Below are 19,711 nucleotides of genomic sequence, written 5' to 3'. Positions count from 1 at the left end.
AGTGTTCATGCTAGCTGCTAGCAAAGCGACGTTTTTTTGTGTGTGTGTTTAGCAATATCATTAAAGCAAAGTTCGAGTGAAAGTGTAGTGTTGTGAATATCGTGTGGAAAATGTGCAAAGTAGAAATGCTGAGAGCGTTACTGAATCAGCGACTAAGTGCGGCCGTTGACGAAATATTTGTAGAGTTTGCAAGAACCATAGCAGAGTACGAGGATGAACTTTCTCGGACAAAAGAGCAGAACGAGAGACAACGTCAACTACTGGACGCTGTTTTCAAGAAACCGCAAAACGGAGAAGGTATGTTCACTAGTTTAGTAATTTTCCATTTTATCTTAACGACAAGACACATTTAGGACCTTTCTTGGACGAGCCAAATCCAAACTGCTTTACAGACGCAAATGAATAATCATTAAAATCAAGATAAAACAAAAGCAGGATAAATGAAAACCAGTAAAATGACAAAACGCTGAATATCACAAAATAAAAACAATAACTAATTTGGATTTGTGAAAAAGTACCAGTAAACAAAGCTTTCAGGTTAGATTTAATCAGTGGTGAGCGGTCAGAACCAGAGAATGTATTATTATTATTATTATTATTATTAAATCGACACGACCTGATACACATTTAATATTTAGGTGGTGGTGTGTGCGATCCTGCTACAGCTTCTGTTTGTCCTCCTCTGCAATCTGCTGTATTGTTCACATTTCGAGGCTCCATAGTAACATGTGACTTGACTGAGCAAAGCTTGACTTTACCAAACCGCGTGCTTGTCTTCTTGTGTCCCGCAGACATCAGTGAAGATCTTCATCCTGAACTGCAGAAGTGGCGCACCGCGTTGGAGCAGCGGGAGCCAGAACGCCCCCACATTAAGTATGAAGATGCGGCGCTGGAGCCCTTCCATGTTAAAGAGGATGAGTCTAATGTCACCAAGTTGCCATTCACTGGTGTCATTGTGAAGAATGAGGATGATGTAGACGAAGACCACTGCAGAGGATCCCAAGCAGACAGCCGCTTAGTTTCACAATCAGATTGCGACTACGTAACGTCACACTCTCCTAACACTCGTGATGATGATGAACACTCTAAAGGTGATATGACATGTGACGTAGACAACAAACATTTGAAATGCTCTCAATGTGGGAAAACCTTTGGCATCAAGAGAATCCTGAAAAGACACATGATGACGCACACTGGAGAGAAACCTTTTGCATGCTCATTTTGTGGTAAAAAATTATCTCAGAAGGGAAACCTAAGAACACACATAAGAACACACACTGGAGAAAAGCCCTATTCCTGCTCAGTCTGCGACAAATGTTTTAGTGATGGTTCAGCATTGATTCAACACCAGAAAACGCACACAGGGGAGAAACCTTTTTCCTGCTTATTCTGTGGTAAAAGATTCTCCCTAAAGGGGACTTTTGAAGCACACACAAGAACACACACGGGAGAAAAACCTTATTCCTGTTCAATCTGCCAAACAGATTTTAGAGTTCGTTCAAGTTTGGTTCGGCACATGAAAAAACATGTTAGGGTTCTTAGCTAGAGTCAGTGTGTGTGATATAAAACTAGCAGGTGTCTCATTTACAACTGGTATTTACCCAGTTAAAGAATAATTTGCTTTCTATAGGCCCTTTGCTGTGGCAGTTTTTCCCCAACCTTCAATGAGCTGAGGCACATAGTCTTCATTAGAAAAACCTCACGGCACACCACCAATCAAAAATGTCATAAAAAGTATAGATACTGAAATAATGACGATGTTGTTCAGTAAGCTTACTTGCTCACTGGGTTATCTGGACCTGTTTAGTTGAACACAAAGAAAGCTATTATTTTGTTGTTTGAATGGCAACTAGGAGACAGATTCATTCAGGGATGGGCAATTTAAATGATGGCGGGGGCCACAATTTTTTTGTCAGTGCTTTCAGGGGGCTACACGGGAACATGATTTCCTTGTCGAGTTTTCTCTTACTGCAGATCTCTGCCATTACGTCATTACTCGCACTTATCTGTATTGGTAGATATGACACGTCCATTTTGAGCATGCTCAGCTAGGGAAGTCAATGTCATCAGCGCATTCCATGTGTGTGGATGGCAAGAAAACCAAAAGACCAAGGATACCAGTACATTGTGCTGCATGCAATTACAATTGAACTGGGAGTCCCTTTCACATATATAAAAAGAAAAAGTTTGTTGCTTTTTTCAAAAGTCCTTTATTGATAGCATACATTTTGGCGTTGACAAAACAGTAACTCTCATGAAAATCGGTTGAGAAATTAGCAATTTAGGTTAATTTAAGTGGCCATGGATTGCCTTCAGTGGGAACGTCGACCTCCCCAACATGGCCACACCTTAGGCACGTTGCGGGCATAACTAGTGTGCATATCTATAATTACTCTCCCTTCCTGCTGATTTTCATCATGGCAACGTCTGCTGTATTGACGCATGGTGTTATTACAACATAAAACTGTTTTGTTATGGCAGAGGAAATGTATTTATCATAAAAAATACAAAAATCATCCAGGGGCCACTTTGAGTGTAAACGCTGGCCACGTTTCCTCTACCAAGGTATTATTTTTTGGCTGACCGCACAAAGAGGGGGAGATGAGGATAGTGGTTAAAACAGGTGAGGACATGATCAGGTGGTCAAGAAGAATATAATATTGGCATCTTTTAGACCAGTGATTCACAGCTGGTGGTTCGGGACGCAGAAGTGGCTCGCGGCCTCATTTTGGGTGGTAACAAACAGCTAGTTAAAATGTATATGGTCATACTCATATTCTGATTGTTTCAGTACATCACAGAGTCGTGTATAGTTCGCACATGAAACATATTAGATCAGCGAAGTTACAGGAAATGTTACTCACTTGTGCTTTAGTCACTGGTTTACTCTGTAAACAAAAAGAGTGCAGCTCAACCTCTGGCTAATGGGCGTCCTGGCTAGCGATATGCTTTTGCTGGTATGTCCATCAAATTGGAAATGACTATTTTTAAACAAAATAATTTTTTTTATTGTCCTTATATAAAAGTGGGTCATGACTTTGCAACAATAGGAAAATGTGTCACACCAGTTGAGAACCACTTTGAGACCACATTTATTGCTTTGCCAATATTTATCGACTCAATTTTTAAAATCTGCTCTGTCCCACTCACTGGACATATTTACTTTTCCATATTTACCATGTATAGTTTACATCGGAAATATATGCGTTTTAGAAACTGTGCAAATACAAAAAAAAAAAAAGATAAATACAACATGGTCATTGTTTGAGTGTAAATGACCCAAAGGAATTTTAGAAACCTCAAATTTGTTGTTACAGTTAACTTCAATTTAATAATTCCTTCATTCAAATTCTTTTTACCCTTTATCACTTAAGAGGTGCAGAACTGCATTATTTATGTCACACTGTCATCTGTTGGCTCAGACATGCAACAACATAAGTCACAGAATCTTGCACTGTCAGCCAGAAGTGCTATTATGATAATTATTTATTTAAATCGAGTCGACTGGAGTCACTGTGGCAGCACGGTGAACCACTGGTTAGCACATCTGCCTCAGTTCTGAGGACCCGGGTTCAAATCCGGCCTCGACTGTGTGGAGTTTGGATGTTCTCCCCGTGCCTGGGTGGGTTTTCTCCGGGTACTCCGGTTTCCTCCCACATCCCAAAAACATGCTTGGTAGGTTCATTAGCGACTCTAAATTGCCCGTAGGTGTGAATGTGAGTGTGAATGGTTGTTTGTTTCTATGTGCCCTCCGATTGGCTGAGTTCAGGGTGTACCCCGCCTCTCGCCCAGAGTCTGCTGGGATAGGCTCCAGCACGCCCGTGACCCTAGTGAGAGTAAGGTGTACAGAAAATGGATAGAGGGATAGAGTCACTGTTTTGTAAATTCACCTGACAAAAACTAAAAGACTTGAGGCTCCAGTTGGACTTGAGACATGATGAAAAGTTCAGGTTAGTTCTCAGGGCATTGAATCGATTGCAAATGGGCTGTTCCAGTTGTCTTAGAATTTTTTCTATCATCCACCTTGCTCTTGTCCCCTCAGGAACTAGATGTACTTTTTACAAACGACCAGCTGGGGTAACTGCAGGTTTTGAGGATCCTCTGCTGGGCCTTTTTGAGGACGGAGTTGATGTTTTCACTGTAGGCTTCGCGCATTTAAGTTCTTGCCTGTATGTCGTCGGTTACACACTCTCTAGTATTGTTTCTGTTTTTGTGTTTTTCGTTCGTCTTTGGAGACATGACACGACTCACTTACACAAGGGGAGACTTGCTAACCATCAAGGAGGCTACTCCGGACTTTCTTTCACCAACTTTCGCAAATCCGCTCAGTTTCTTTCCCCGAGTTACTCACCGGAGTGCGTGGGGGGTTCTTTAAGTACAGGAATTGAATCAGTACTTCTACTGTACTTTCACTTTACTTTAATTTTTTTTCCCCACACAAGTATCTGCATGTGTACTTAACAGAGTGTGAGTACTTCTGCCTCTTGTGGCTGTTTTGCACATCTCTTTCATGCCATTATTGTTCAATTCAGTTAATAATTATTGCACGATTTTGAGCTTACATTCGCCTCTCTTTGGTGCGGGCAGCGTGGGTTTAGTTCCCACTCAGTGACGGTGTGAATGTGAATGCTTGTCCATCTCTTTACTGTGTGCGCCCTGCGACCGGTTCAGGGTGTAGTCTGCTGGCTTAGGCTCCATTGCCCCGTGACCCTGAGCAGGATAAGCAGTATTGAGAATGGTTGGCTGGATTTATAGGTTTCAAAATTAAATAAATAAATAAATGACTATACACATTCGTGTCCCTCAAGAAGAAATTCAACTCACACTCCGATGTATTATTGTTGCACACCATGCACACATTCGATTTGTGTACATGTCCTAAATGTACAGTATATTTTGTTACAGTGTCTTTTTTTGTTGTTTTTGCCGTAGTAATAAAGTGACACCGTGTTTTAACATACTTGGCCCCCAAAAAAGGTGATTCTGGTTCTGATTCTGATATAGGGCAGTGTAATGACACCCCCTCACCAGAAGGAGCACTAGTGCTCCGGCATGTATTAAGTTACCTTACCGTGACCAACGATACCGTGACTCCTTTACCGGAAGTCAAAGCAAAAAGCAAACAAAAAAGTTAGCAAGACGGCACGAGTTCAATACGGGTTCAATAGTGTGCATGGCTGCGTCTGATCCTCGTTGCTTACATATTTATAACAATGTCAACGGAATCGATTCTTCACGTGTGAATAAACGTGGGCTTTGAAGCAGTTCCATCTTACTTTAGCGCGCTCGCTGCTAACTAAGCGAGGCGGTTTTTGTTTTGTTTTGTTAGCAACATCTAATTACAGCAAAGCTCGAGTGTTAAGTGTTGTGTTGTGGATATCGCATGGAAAAATGTGTAAAGTAGAAATGCTTAAAGCGTTGTTGAATCAGCGACTAAGTGCGGCCGTTGACGAAATATTTGTAGTGTTTGAAAGAACGATTGCAGAGTACGAGGAAGAACTTTCTCGAACAAAAGAGCAGAACGAGAGACAACGTCACCTACTGGACGCTGCTTTCAAGCAGCCGCAAAATGGAGAAGGTATGTGCACTTGAGTAACTTTCCATTTTTATCTTTAGGGCAAGGCAAAAATAGTACCATTCATACACAAGGCAAATGCGAAATGCTGTCCAGACGCAAAAAAAATGATCATAAAATTAAGATAATATCCTAAAAAGAAAAAAAAGAGCTGGACAAAAAAGAAACATTAACACGACAAAAGGTTTAACGTCACAAAAGAAAGCTCGATGGTGAAAACAAATAATTAGAATTCATGAAAAAGCAGCAGTATTGGTAAACAAATTTAAGAGATTTAGATTTAAACAGTGGTGAGCAGTCAGAGCAAGCAAGGCCTTCACGGCTGGCCTTAATATCAGAAGCACTGACTTGTATTTACAACCTGAATTCTATTTCCCCCCCCCCCCCCCCCCCCCCATTGTGTTGTATTAATTTATTCCCAACAGTCTACTCTCTTAATTTCATAGTGTTTCTCTTGGCTGCACTGCTTTGTTAGATTATTTGTCCAATCAAATTTCAGCGTCTATGCAGTGCCATGTTAACCTGCCCAGTTCCTTTGCAATTAGTAATGCTGGCCATTGGAATTTAAACTGCATTAGCAATGCCATTGTTTCTTTAGCCAATCAGTTTTCAAAGTCACCTCACAAATCCAGCTAGCTGACCCACAATAACAAGCATTTTTCTGACCTTTTGTTGGTTGTCACTGCAAGCCACGTTCGACAACCAAAACGCGTCTGTTGTGATCTGCACGCATTAATACACTTAATAATCAGCATATTTGGTGAGTAGGGATTTTTAAATGTTTTTGTCATGTTATTAGATAAAAATTGATTTCAAACTGCTCGGGATGAAGTACGTGTCATAGCTGTGTAGGGCTCCAATGAGTACTCGAATGTTTCGAGTATTTCAAATAGAAAAAAATGTCAGAGGATTTTTTTTTTTTTTTTAATGTCTTGGGGATCCACTTATTTAACTCATTCGCTGACAGCGCTACCAGTTTGATTTTATTGGTATATACAGTAGCTATCTGTTAATGGCAGGAAATAGTTAAATTGTGAAGCAGGCGGACTAGCGCAACGTGGTCACGTCATCAACGCGAGCGACTGTGGCGGAAGCGGAGCAAAAACAGAATGTATCCGAATACCAGATTATTCAATAAAAAATTTGGGTGGGATACTCAAATACTAAAATATTGGATAGATGCAGCCCTATAACTGTGTGCTATTAAAATTTTTTTGCATCATGTTGATACTAATGATGATTGCCAAAATCAACACACCCACCATGTCTTGGTGTGATGTCAGTGGCAGAAGTAGTGACCAAATTCACTGCATAACCGGTGTGGAAAAAGGAAGGCACTTGTTCTTTTACTTTCGGCTTGTCCCTTTAGGGGTCGCCACAGCGTGTCATCCTTTTCCATTTCTCCTGCATCCTCCTCTTGAACACCAACTGCCCTCATCTCTTCCCTCCCGATATCCATCAACCTTCTCTTTGGTCTTCCTCTAGCTCTCTTGCCTGGCAGCTCCATCCTCCTCATCCTTCTACCAATATACTCACTATTTCTCCTCTGGATGTGTCCAAACCATCAAAGTCTATTCTCTCTAACTTTGGCTCCAAAACTTAGAACCTTGGCTCTCCCTCTGATGAGCTCATTCCTAATTTTATTCAACCAGGTCACTCGGAGAGCGAACCTCAACATTTTCATTTCCGCCACCTCCAGCTCTGCTTCCTGTTGTCTCTTCAGCGCCACATTCTCTAATCCGTACATCATGGCTGGCCTCACCACTGTTTTATAAACTTTGCCCTTCATCCTAGCAGAGACTCTTCTGTCACATAACACACCTGACACCTTCCTCCACCTGTTCCAACCTGCTTGGACCCTTTTCTTCACTTCCTGACCACACTCACCATTGCTCTGGACTGTTGACCCCAAGTATCTAAAGTCCTCCACCCTTGCTATCTCTTCTCCCTGTAGCCTCACTCTTCCCCCACCACCCCTCTCACTCATGGACATATATTCTGTCTTACTTCGGCTAATCTTCATACCTCTGCTTTCCAGTGCATGTCTCCATCTTTCTAACTGTTCCTCCACCTGCTCCCTGCTTTTACTGCAGATCACAATGTCATCTGCAACCGTCACGGTCCACGGGGATTCCAGTCTAACCTCATCTGTCAGCCTATCTATCACCACTGGAAACAGGAAGGGGCTCAGGGCTGATCCCTGATGCAGTCCCACTTCCACCTTAAATTCGTCTGTCACACCTACGGCACACCTCACCGCTGTTCTGCTGCCCTCGTACATGTCCTGTATTATTCTAACATACTTCTCTGCCACTCCAGACGTCCGCATGCAGTGCCACAGTTCCTCTCTGGGTACTCTGTCATAGGCTTTCTCTAGATCTACAAAGACACAATGTAGCTCCTTCTGACCTTCTCTGTACTTTTCCATCAACATCCTCAAGGCAAATAATGCATCTGTGGTACTCTTTCTTGGCGTGAAATCATACCGTTGCTCGCGAATACTCACTTCTGTCCTGAGTCTCGCCTCCACTACTCTTTCCCATAACTTCATTGTGTGGCTCATCAACTATATTCCTCTATAGTTCCCACAGCTCTGCACATCACCCTTGTTCTTAAAAATGGGCACCATCACACTTTTCCTCCATTCCTCAGGCATCTTCTCACCCTCTAGAATTCTATTGAACAAGCTGGTCAAAAACTCCACAGCCACCTCTCCTAGAGGCTTCCATACCTCCACAGGAATTCATCAGGACCAACTTCCTTTCCATTGTTCATCCTCTTTGATGCATTTCAAACTTCCATCCATTGTCTTCCGCTTATCCGAGGTCGGGTGACGGGGGCAGCAGCCTCAGCAGGGATACCCGGACTTCCCTCTCCCCGGCCACTTCCTCTAGCTCTTCCGAGGGGATCCCAAGGCGTTCCCAGGCAAGCCGAGAGACGTAGTCTCTCCAGCGTGTCCTGCGTCGTCCCCGGGGTCTCCTCCCGGTAGGACGTGCCCGGAACACCTCGCCAGGGAGGCGTCCAGGAGGCATCCTAAACGGATGCCCAAGCCACCTCACCTGGCTCCTCTTAATGCGGAGGAGCATCGGCTGTACTCTGAGCCCCTCCCTGATGACCAAGCTTCTCACCCTATCTCTAAGGGAGAGCCAGGATACCCTGCGGAGGAAACTCATTTCGGCTGCTTGTATCCGGGATCTTGTTCTTTCGGTCACGACCCACGGTCAAATGTTTTTTTTTTTTTTTTTTTTTAATTGGTTCGCACAATCATGTAATCAATCCATTGTTTTGCTCGTTATTGCGGCATACAAATGAAGCTTACGAACCAGTTTTCCGGGTTTGGTCACGTGACGCTCCCCATATAGGGGATTAAATTAGTAAATCAAGGCACTACTGTAGATGCCTTGGTTCAATAAAGTTTAGGAAACAAGGGTTACAGTCACACAAACAACAGAGAACTTTGGGGGCACGCACCTGCATAAAGTTCAGAGTGTCTGATTTAATCAAAGCATCTGTCACCCAAGAAGAAAAACAAATGCAGTCGGTATGGAAAGTATTCAGAAAGCCTTAGATTTTTGCAGCCATTTGCTAAAATCATTTAAGTTAATTGTTTTTCCTCATTAATGTACACACAGCACCCCATATTGCTGCACTTAAGGTTCCTTAGAGCACAGTGGTCTCCATAATCCTTAAATGGAAGACGTTTGGGACGGCCAGAACCTGTCCTAGTCTGGTCTGATGAGACCAAGATAGAACTTTTGGGCCTTATTTCTAAGTGGTATGTGCGGAGAAAACCAGGCACTGCTCATCACCTCTCCAATACAGTCCCACCAGTGAAGCATGGTGGTGGCGACATCATGCTGTGGGTGTGTTTTTCAGCTGCAGGGACAAGGACGACTGGTTGCAATCGAAGGAAAGATGAATGCGGCAAAGTACGGGGATATTCTGGACGAAAATCTTCTCCAGAGTGCTCAGGATCTCAGACTGGGCTGAAGGTTCAACTTCCAACAAGACAATGACCATAAGCACACAGCTAAACTAACGAAGGAGTGGCTTCAGAACAACTCCTTGACTGTTCTTGAATGGCCCAGCCAGAGCCCTGACTTCAACCCAATTGAGCATCTCTGGAAAGACCTGAAAATGGCTGCCCACTAACGTTCACCATCCAACCTGACAGAACTGGAGAGGATCTGCAAGGAGGAATGGGACAGAATCCCCAAATCCAGGTGTGAAAAACTTGTTGCATCATTCCCAAAAAAAATTCATGGGTGTATGAGATCAAAATGGTCCTTCTACTAAATACTGAGCAAAGGGTCTGAATACTTATGGCTGTGTGATATTTCAGTTTTCCTTTTTTAATAAATTGCAAAAATGTCAACAATTCTTTTTTTTTTTTCTGTCAATATATGGGGTTCTGTGTGTTGTACATTTAGGGGAAAAATGAACTAAAAAGGATTTTAGCAAATGGCTGCAATATAACAAAGAGTGAAAAATGTAAGGGGGTCTGAATACTTTCTATACCCACTGTATAAGGTTTGTAGTGGTTCAGGTAGAAGAGCTAATATTTAGGTGGTGGTGTGCGCTAGCTATCCTGCAACAGCTTCTGTTTGTCCTTCTCTGCAGTCTACTGTATTGTTCACATTTAGAGGCTCCATGGTAATGTGACTTGACTGAGCAAAGCTTGATTTGACCAAACCACGTGCTTGTCTTCTTGTGTCCCGCAGACTTCAGTGAAGATCCTCCTCCTAAACTGCAGAACTGGAGCACCGCGTTGGAGCAGCGGGACCCAGAATGCCCCCACATTAAGTACGAAGATGAGGAGCCAGAGTCCTCCCATGGCAAAGAGGAGGAGGAGGCTAATGTAACCAAGTTGCCATTCACTGGTGTCATTGTGAAGAGTGAGGATGATGTAGAAGAAGACCACTGCAGAGGATCCCAAGCAGACAGCCAATTAGTTTCACAATCAGATTGTGACTATGGAACGTCACACTCTCCTAACACTCATGATGATGAACACTCTAAAGGGGATAAGACATGTCGCATTGTTCTCAAGCACGTAACATGTTCTCAATGTGGGAAAGTCTTTATCAACAGGTCCACCTTGGAAAGACACATGAGATGTCACACAGGAGAAAAACCTTTTAGCTGCTCACATTGTGGGAAATGTTTCACTCAAAAGGGAAGTTTGACAACACACACAAGAACACACACTGGAGAAAAACCGTTTTCCTGCTCAGTCTGCAACACACGTTTTCATGTCCGCTCACTACTGGTTCAACACATGAGAAAACACACTGGGGAGAAACCTTTTTCCTGCCTAGTTTGTGGTAAAAGTTTCTCTCAAAGGGGAAATTTGAGAGCACATACAAAAACACATCCTGGATATACATTTACCGCTCAATCAACGACACAAATTTTAGGATTGGGTTCTGATTCGGTACATGAGTAGATACACTGGTGAGAAACCTTCTATTTCCTTGGTGTGTAATAATCCACAGGCTTCCTACGCAAATATGGAGCGTACTATGTTGATTTGATACATTTCCAGGTCTGGAAAAGTATGGAAAATTGAAACTATTGTATAGAAAAGCATTTGTTTTCAGTACCATTACCACTGATCTGTAGATACAATTAAGAATATTGGGTTTGAGAGGGAAGACGTTTATTGATCTCACAAGGTAAGACCCTGTAAAGTGAATTCAGAGATTTGTTTCTAAATACGTTATACATGTTTGATGACTGAGGTAGTTCTCAATTGTGGAGATAGACTGTAAACTATTGTTCACCATTTCAGTGTTCCTTATTATTTAGGGCGTGACTAAAACGGCACCCAGTGACGCTCCTGGTCGTCACTCACTAAAATCTCAAGCGCTGTGATTTAATTAGTCGTTAACCTGTGTAATAGCGAGTTACGAAGGCTGGCCACACAATTTTTTATTTTATTTTTTTAACTGAGAAGGTTGGTAATTAGGGTCTGGGAAAAGTATAGAAATTTTAAATTTCAAATGTGTAAGAGTCCTGAATACACAACAACCTTTACTGATTGTAGCCATCTGTTCTTAATTGTGGTGAAGTAACCCAGGATACATTCATCAACGCACACATTTCCAAGTGGCTATCTGCCCTGTGATGTCGTGTAAAACAATTTCGTCAGGCCATAATAGTAACGCTAAAAAATGTAAATAATTTTATTTATTTTTTTCAGGAATTTTTTTATGCCAGTCTTGGTTTGATATGGGTAAATTTATTTTCAAAAAGCTATTGATGATTTTAAACATTTTGGCCATAATAGTAATTCATGGCAGTGCAGTGCAGTGCAAATGTAATCTCAACAACATTTCCTAAACTATTTACAAAAATCAAAACGATAAGTTTTATTTATGAAGAACAGCCTTATTCAATAAAAACACAATCAGCAGTGAGCTTCAAGGCTAAACTTTCCCGGATGGTGGTTAATCTTTATGGAATCAATACTTTGAACAACTGACAAAGTAATTGCGTAACTTAAGCTATGCACTGATTAAAGAACACCCATCCTTTAGAATGTATGACGTTTTGCATCAATCTTATCCTGACTCAAATTCTTCCACAGCATTGTTGAGAGAACCCAATGACAGAGCAAATGGTGGTGGCCCACTGAAATACGCTTCTTCCATAACGGTAAAGTCAAAAAGTGCAGAACTGTAAAGACATGAACCGTTTCATAAAAATCGTGTCACATGATTGACGTGTTGCCCTTCAAACTCTGCAGATACAAGTGCATAAATGATCCTCATGACTCATTAATTCCATTACACTTTTGTATTTATACGATTGTCTGAACGGTAAAGACGTGCATGTGAACTTTCAAAAATTCATAACGTATCTCAGAAATACCAGCGTTTATTTTTGGTCTGCTAATGTGTAAATCAATGCAAAATGGCTACCTCATCCTGGCACTTCAGATCACAGATCCCTCTGAGGTATTGAAACAACATTGAGGTTTTCTCCAGTGGCATTAATGGTAAAGACAGCTCGAGTGACAGGACCATTTGTAAAAGAAAAGGAAACGCTAAGATGCATTTGTAGAGAGAGAGATTAAATGAAAATGACCCATATATAATTTGAAGACAGATGTCTGTACTTTCTATTTTGGTACCTTTTTCAACCAGATGACAACATAGCATTAAAAGAGATTCCGGGGACTTATTAGGCGGAACAAATAGGGACAGTCACGACATGGACGAAGTGAACAAAGGAGCGTTAACTCCGCAAGTTTCGGAGAAGTGAGATAATCCCCATACTTGGTCTTATTGAAGCAGGAATGGATGATTTGCATTGTATCAAACCACCAGATTCTGATATTGTGAAATCGGGGGGAACGGATACAGATAAGGTGTATTTTTTTTAATTATCAGCTAAGTTAGCATTTTCTGTTACTCAGTTCACAAGTGGCAAGACCATGTGAACATGTTTTCATATCATCAAAGTCGAGCTAACGCTGACTACCTATCAAACATGCGATACCGATTTCTTGTTCTTCTCAGTATGAATGCTATGTAAGTTAATTAAGGAGGAAAACTATTTTGTGTGCAGTTTTCCCGCTGTGCCAAGTTATCAAAATGTGAATTGTATATAATTGAAAGTACAAATTTCTACTAGCTCCTAAGTGATGCAGACTTTGTATCGCTCCGTTGTGGTAAAGAAGGAGCTAAGCCGAAAGGCGAAGCTCTCAATTTACCGGTCGATCTACGTTCCCACCCTCACCTATGGTCACGAGCTGTGGGTCGTTGAGGTGGCTGGGGCATCTGATTCGGATGCCTCCCGGACGCCTCCCTGGTGAGGTGTTCCGGGCACGTCCCACCGGGAGGAGACCCCGGGTACGACCCAGGACACGCTGGAGAGACAATGTCTCACAGCTGGCCTCGGGATCCCCCCGGAAGAGCTGGATGAAGTGGCTGGGGAGAGGGAAGTCTAGGCGTCCCTGCTAAAGCTACTGCCCCTGCGACCAAACCTCGGATAAGCGGAAGAAAATGGATGGATGGATGAAATAAAAAATGTATTACTTGTGTACTCGCATACATTTCCGAGTCTGTACTTTTTTACTTAAGTACAGGAGTTAAATCAGTTCTACTTTTACCAGTCCTTTTTTCCACAAGTATCTGTATTTTTACTTAAGTACAGCGTGTGAGTACTTTTGCCACAACTGCTTAACGTAACCAACACTCGTGCTCAGTCGTTCATGTGGCGAATGGAAATCTGGACATAAATTCTTGGATGCGCCCTTTTAATGTACTGTAAATCCACTTAGCGCTCTCAATGCCATGAGGAATAGTAGGCCCCAATTGCCGTTTCAGTAAGGGAGCAGGTGATTGGCCCACTGTCCGACCTGGTATTTCTATTGGTCTCCCATCCAACCGGGGCCAATCCTGCTTAGCTTCCGAGATCAGGCAGTATGTGAGGATCTGGTTGGTGTAAATACGCTTACTTCCCGGTAACTTCCAGTGGGTTTTCCTCTTGTCCCCATTGTCATTTGCATATCACTGCCTGTGTGTGTTGTGGAACATACTGCAGCTTTCATCATTCTGTCAATACGCGCAAACTGTTGAAATGCTGTAAATTGACCCTAACTCATTCTTTGCTCTTGTCTTTTGCTGTCAATGTTCTCCATTCATATTGATGGTATTCGACTAAAGTAAACAAGACACTGTCAACCTCATTGAAATTATAAACCATCACAACCTATCTGTGCAATCACCACATACAATGCCATATATTTGTGTTGTTCTAGAATAATATATGACGTAAATGCTGATTCGCACATAAAAATATCCAATGAATCTAACCCCCAACCACACCTACCCACACACACACACACACACATTTTGGTTCCAAAACATTATTGTACTCAATAGAAATATATAGCAATATGAAAGTGTTACCTTGCTATGAATACTTGCATACACTGATTGGAACTTGCTGCTTATTTATTTAAAAAGAAAAAGAAAAGGACAAACAAGTTTTCTGTTCATGACAGACACATTGAAGACGACGAAGGAATATGTTGTATATGTCCAAAACTGAGACCATATAAATTTGTGTTCCCATGAAATGAAGACTTCACTATAATACTGGTTAATATATCACAGAACATTTTTACAGCCCATATGTAAGACATATCCATCCTTCGGTACACTTCAACACATTACCGTCTAATTCAGCAATTGGTTTCCTCCAGAATGTACTGTATGTACAGTAAACAGTATTTATGAACGTGTTATCCTCTCTTCGCAGGGGGGTCGGGACCAAGCCATCTGGTGAATAGCAAAATCCAAAAGTAATTGATGCCTCATAAACAGTCATTACTAGTGATGCACCGAAATGAAAACTCTTGACCGAAACCATTTCCGGTTTTCAGTCCCTTTGTTATGTAGCTGTCTAGCGTTATCGTGTATGTCAGTGTTTTACTCGACAAACACGTAGTCGTTTGTCTGCTATTTTGCTCTTCAAAGTTAGCTAATGTCTGCTATATCCCGGTTCCAGCCAGGCCTATGTGACAAGTGTACTGTACCACCCGATGACTTATTTTGGCGTTTTGCAACTTCATGTCACAATAGCTCCGCAACTGGCTTCACCGCCGTCTGACTACCATTTTGTACTCTCTGTCCTTCGTGAAAACGATCATTGTCAAAATGTAGTTTATCCGCTGTCATGGAGGCGATGATTAGTGACTTGTGCTGTGTTGACAACGGGCGCGAGGCGTGCGTTCTTTCACCTCCGCAGCTCGGCATCATATTTAGTTCAGTTAGCTGTAGCTCATAGGTAGCTGCAGCAGGGCAAATACATCGCAAGGAACAAGCATTCCACCTGAGTAGCCGAACGGCGGAAAGCAGCACGGTTGGGCGACAATTGGGACGCAGCAGTTTGGACACCCGCACGCATGACGACGGTAAAGCATCGCGGTTCCTGCAATTTATTGCAACAGGCAAATTTAAATTATTGCCGTTATAAATACATTCATTTTTTTGGTCACATTCATGGTTGATTCATGGTGCACGACTATGTCATTAGCCAACTATGACTGTAGGCTGTAATGACATAAATAATGACATCCCAGTCAATTCAACCACAGTCAGCAAAGGCCAATGGGTATTGTTGTTAATAGCAAAATGTCTTAATTATTAAGTGTACAAGCTCGTGTGTTGGCCAAAGTGTGTTGGCCAAAGCTATGAGTTTGCACAACTATGATATTTTGGTAACTTTTAGTCTTTCAGTCCGAAATGCACTTTTTGCATTTTCGGTGCATCACCTATATATACCTATAGGTGCCACAAGATGGTGGAAAAACACACATTTTTATTAGACAGGGCTTTGGCTTGAGCACAAAAAGAGTGACTAAGTAAGTATTTAATATAATGCAGGGTCGGTTCCAAAACCGCAAATAGTAATAATAAAAAATTATCACTACGTTGATGTCAAAAGCATGCTAACTGTTCTAAGTGATACCTGTTTAATCACAAACACCACAGCTACATACTCTCACCAGTGTGTGTTCTCATGTGATTCCTCAGTGTTGAATTGGCACAAAAACTTTTGTCACAGACAGAGCAAGAAAACGGCTTCTCTCCAGTGTGCGTCCTCATGTGCGTTATGAGTGCTGACCGAAGCCGAAAACTTGTGTTGCAGACCGAGCAGGAATGTGGTTTCTCTCCCGTGTGTGTGCTGGCATGTCTCATCAAGGAGATTTGATAAGCGAATCGCTTGTGGCACACGGAGCAGCTGAAGGGTTTCTCCCCGGTGTGCGTCCTCATGTGTTGAACCAAACCGAAAGGAACGCTGAAACTTTTGCTGCAAACTGAGCAGGAAAAAGGTTTCTCTCCGGTGTGCGTCCTCGTGTGCGTTGTCATGTGTCCTTTCTTCAAGAATGTTTGACCGCAATCTGAGCACATGAACGGTCTCTCTCCCGTGTGCCATCGCATGTGCTTTTTCAAATCAGTCTGCTTAGAGAAGGCTTTGTCACAATGAGAGCACTTCCAGCACGTGTCATCTGTGTGACATCGCCCATCTCCTTTAGAGTGTTCCTCATCAGTGTCAGGAGAGTGTGACATTGTGTCATCACTGACTGATAGTGGAACTAAACGGCTCTCTGCTTGTGATCCTCCACAGTGGTCTCCATCGCCTTCCGTTGTCATGTGTTGACTCGAGCTGCCGCTCGGAGGCTCCGTCCCTCTGTTCTCCTCACTTTGACGATTTTCACTTTTTACGACGACACGAATCACAGGCAACTCTGGCCCTTGAAGACTCTCGCCCTCCTCTTCCTCTTTAATGTGGGAGGGCGTTGGCTCGTGCTGTTCCACCCTGGAGCTCCACTCCTGTTGCTCAGGATGAAGATCTTCTTCACTGACATCTGCCAGACACAAGAAGACAAACACACATGGTTTGAAAAAGTCAAGCTTTGCCCAGCCAAGTCACATTACAGTGAATCCATGCAGTTTAATGGTTTGTTAGATATTTTTTTGAACCTATCCTGTGTTATTCACTGAACTCCCCAATCAGCTGTTTTTGGCCAAAGCAATAACAAACAGTATTGGTTTGGCACCATCTGGTGGCTTCTTGGCGCAAAGGATACAGTGTGAAGTGAGTTGAAGCGCTTCATATAGACAAAACAGTTCTTTGCCACCATGCTGTCGCATCTATAGGCAATTACAATCTTTTTTAGCAGGGGCATCAAAAGGGCTCGAAACTACGATGGGCGCAATTAAAGATAGCTGGTACAGGCTCCAACACGCCCGCGGCCCTAGTGAGGATAAGCGGAACGGAAAATGAATGAATGAATGTGTTAAACAACTCAGAGCACCTTTGTTTGCAGCCACCCGCTTTTCAAGTGAGCAAAAGTATTGGAACATGTGACTGATGGGTGTTTTTAGTTGCTCAGGTGTTGCTTTTTAGATTGATTGCTTACACATTAGATCGTACTACTGGTGCTATACTACTGGTGTACTGAGAAACAGACATCAAACAGGTCGTCCAAGGGCATCAACAGCAATTGATGACAGAAACATTGTGAGAGCTGTAAAACACCCAAAGACAACAGTCAGTGACATCACTGCCAACCTCCACAGGGCAGGGGGGAAAGGTACAGGCCATACAAACAAGATGCAAACTACTCATCAGTTTCAAAAAGAATCGGAAGACCAGATTGGATTTTGCAAAGAAGAGATGAGCTACATAAGTTTTGGAACAGGTTTTATGGACTGGTGAGACGAAGATGATCCTCTACCAAAGTGATGGAAAGGCCAAAGTATGGAGGATGAGGATCTGCTTATGATCCAAAACACACAAGCTCATCTGTGACGCATGGTAGAGGTAATGTCGTGGCTTGGGCTTGCATGGTTGCTTCTGGAACGGGCTCACTAGTCTTTATTGATGATGTAACTCGTGATGGTAGCAGCAGAATCAATTCTGAAGTGTACAAAACCAAAACCATTTTGTCTGGCAATTTACAGAAATATGCATTCAGGCTAATCAGTGGAAGCTTCATCATGCAACAAGACAATGACCCAGAACACACTGCCAACACAACAAAGGACTTCATCAGGGGGGAAAAGTGGAAGGTCTTAGACTGGCCAAGTCAATCACTGGACCTTAACCCAATAGAGCATGCGTTTTACCTCCTCAAGAGTAGACTGAAGGGAGAAACCCCCAGAAACTAACAAGAACTGAAAGAGGCTGCAGTAAAGGCCTGCAAAAGCATTTCAAATGAAGAATGCAACAGTCTGGTCAGGTCAATGGGTCGCAGGCTTGATACAGTTATTGCAAGTAAGGATTATGCCACCTAATATTCAATGTTATTCACGTTAAGCTAATTTAATCATGTCTGTTCCAATACTTTTGTTCACTTGAAAAGTGGCTGGCTTCAAACAAAAGGTGCTCCGTCCCGAGTTGTTTAACACATCTAGACGTAAACACCAATAAAAGCTGGAATTCTGAACTTTTGTCTCATATTCATCTTTTGATCTGAAACCCAAATGTCTCCAGTATACAACAAAAACAAAGGAATGGACCGTGCCGTTCCAAAACTTTCGGAGTGGGGGACTGTATATTACACAAATGGGAGGGAGGAGTTACCAAACCTGATCTGTTCAGTCCACCTTGAGTCTTGAAAACAGCGTCCAGTAGTTGACGTTGTCGCGCGTTCTCCTCTTTTGTTCGACTGAGTTCCTCCTCGTACTCTGCTATCGTCCTTTCAAACACTACAACTATTTCTTCCACGGCTGCGCTCAGTCGCTCATTGAGCAGCGCTCTCAGCATTTCGACTTTACACATTTTCACACGATAATCACAACACTTTACACTCACTTGTGCTCTGCAGGTGCTGCTCGCTTCCGCCTTTCTTTGTTAGCAGCTAACAAGCTAAACGCAAGACTGGGAAGCCAGTGACAAGCTTACGCCGCAACAATAAAACCAACGAGGGTGTTTTTACTCTATTAAATGACACAAGCACAAGCGAACGAGCACAATAACGTGGAGCTCGCAATTCAATTGATGTTAAAACGTGTACGACGAGACTTCAAAGTCTATGCCGTTGAGGTTGAAGTGACGTCACCGATTCCAGACCACGTGAGCTAGAAGTTGGAGTTGTGGTTGTCATAGAGATAAATCAACACTAGAGAGGGCATTGGCTGGTCGATGACATGCAGGCGGAGCCGCCATCTTTAACCGGGAGTCGACGGTTATCATAACTCCTTGAATTGTACCGATTTTGATACGGTTTGTTATATTACAAACCTCAGACGTATAGTTACCATACAAGACCCATGACTACGTTGATAATGTTCATAACTAAGATATTACTTTAATGTTTACAGTCCCGTTAGTATGAAGACTCCGTATTGTTTCCGGTTGGAAAAAGGAGCGCAATGCCAAGATCAAAGCACGATTTTGCCCGTATTTGTCCTTACAAATTCATTTGAGTGCAACTGTAATTCGTAGTTTTCCAGTTCCAAAGCTTTGCTGTCCTTTTTTAGGCCTGCAAGTAGCCAGACATCAAAATGGTACCGATGGATGGCATGTTATTTTCAAGCTTTCCTAGTTATTTTCTGTTTTTGTTGCTTTAGCTTCTTGTAGACAAGGATGTATTACTATTACCACGTGTTTCTC

General features: G+C 42.5%; 3 protein-coding genes across 5 annotated transcripts; 2 read left to right on the top strand and 1 right to left on the bottom strand.

Annotated features, from left to right (window-relative positions):
• Positions 1–6: 6 nt before the first annotated feature.
• LOC133399029 (oocyte zinc finger protein XlCOF6.1-like) lies at positions 7–4,943 on the top strand. Its single transcript, XM_061670091.1, has 2 exons — positions 7–297; positions 792–4,943. Exons 1-2 carry the CDS (start codon positions 111–113, stop codon positions 1,544–1,546), a joined length of 942 nt encoding a protein of 313 aa, XP_061526075.1. The 5' UTR covers positions 7–110; the 3' UTR covers positions 1,547–4,943.
• A 162-nt stretch (positions 4,944–5,105) lies between these two features.
• On the top strand, positions 5,106–14,627 carry LOC133399031 (zinc finger protein 184-like). Of its 2 annotated transcripts, XR_009768157.1 has the most exons (3): positions 5,106–5,578; positions 9,452–9,798; positions 10,297–14,627. XR_009768157.1 is itself a non-coding variant. In XM_061670095.1 (2 exons), exons 1-2 carry the CDS (start codon positions 5,392–5,394, stop codon positions 11,019–11,021), a joined length of 912 nt encoding a protein of 303 aa, XP_061526079.1. In that variant the 5' UTR covers positions 5,106–5,391; the 3' UTR covers positions 11,022–14,625. The 2 variants fall into 2 exon arrangements, 1 of the variants encoding a protein (XP_061526079.1); XM_061670095.1 differs by lacking the exon at positions 9,452–9,798 and having other exon boundaries at positions 10,297–14,625.
• Positions 14,521–19,147, bottom strand: LOC133399024 (oocyte zinc finger protein XlCOF22-like). 2 transcript variants are annotated; one of them, XM_061670085.1, is made up of 3 exons: positions 18,685–19,147; positions 16,095–16,958; positions 14,521–14,865 (listed from the first exon to the last, which is right to left on the bottom strand). In XM_061670085.1, the coding sequence occupies exons 1-3, from the start codon at positions 18,875–18,877 to the stop codon at positions 14,708–14,710; spliced, it is 1,215 nt and encodes a 404-aa protein (XP_061526069.1). In that variant the 5' UTR covers positions 18,878–19,147; the 3' UTR covers positions 14,521–14,707. The 2 variants fall into 2 exon arrangements, with proteins under 2 accessions (XP_061526069.1, XP_061526070.1); XM_061670086.1 differs by having other exon boundaries at positions 14,785–16,958.
• Between the last annotated feature and the right edge of the window lie 564 nt (positions 19,148–19,711).

This window comes from Phycodurus eques, chromosome 2, assembly GCF_024500275.1.
Source record: "Phycodurus eques isolate BA_2022a chromosome 2, UOR_Pequ_1.1, whole genome shotgun sequence".
NCBI classification, from domain to species: domain Eukaryota; kingdom Metazoa; phylum Chordata; class Actinopteri; order Syngnathiformes; family Syngnathidae; genus Phycodurus; species Phycodurus eques.
Note: the sequence above shows the minus strand (reverse complement) of the source record. Positions and strands in the feature narration are given on the sequence as shown.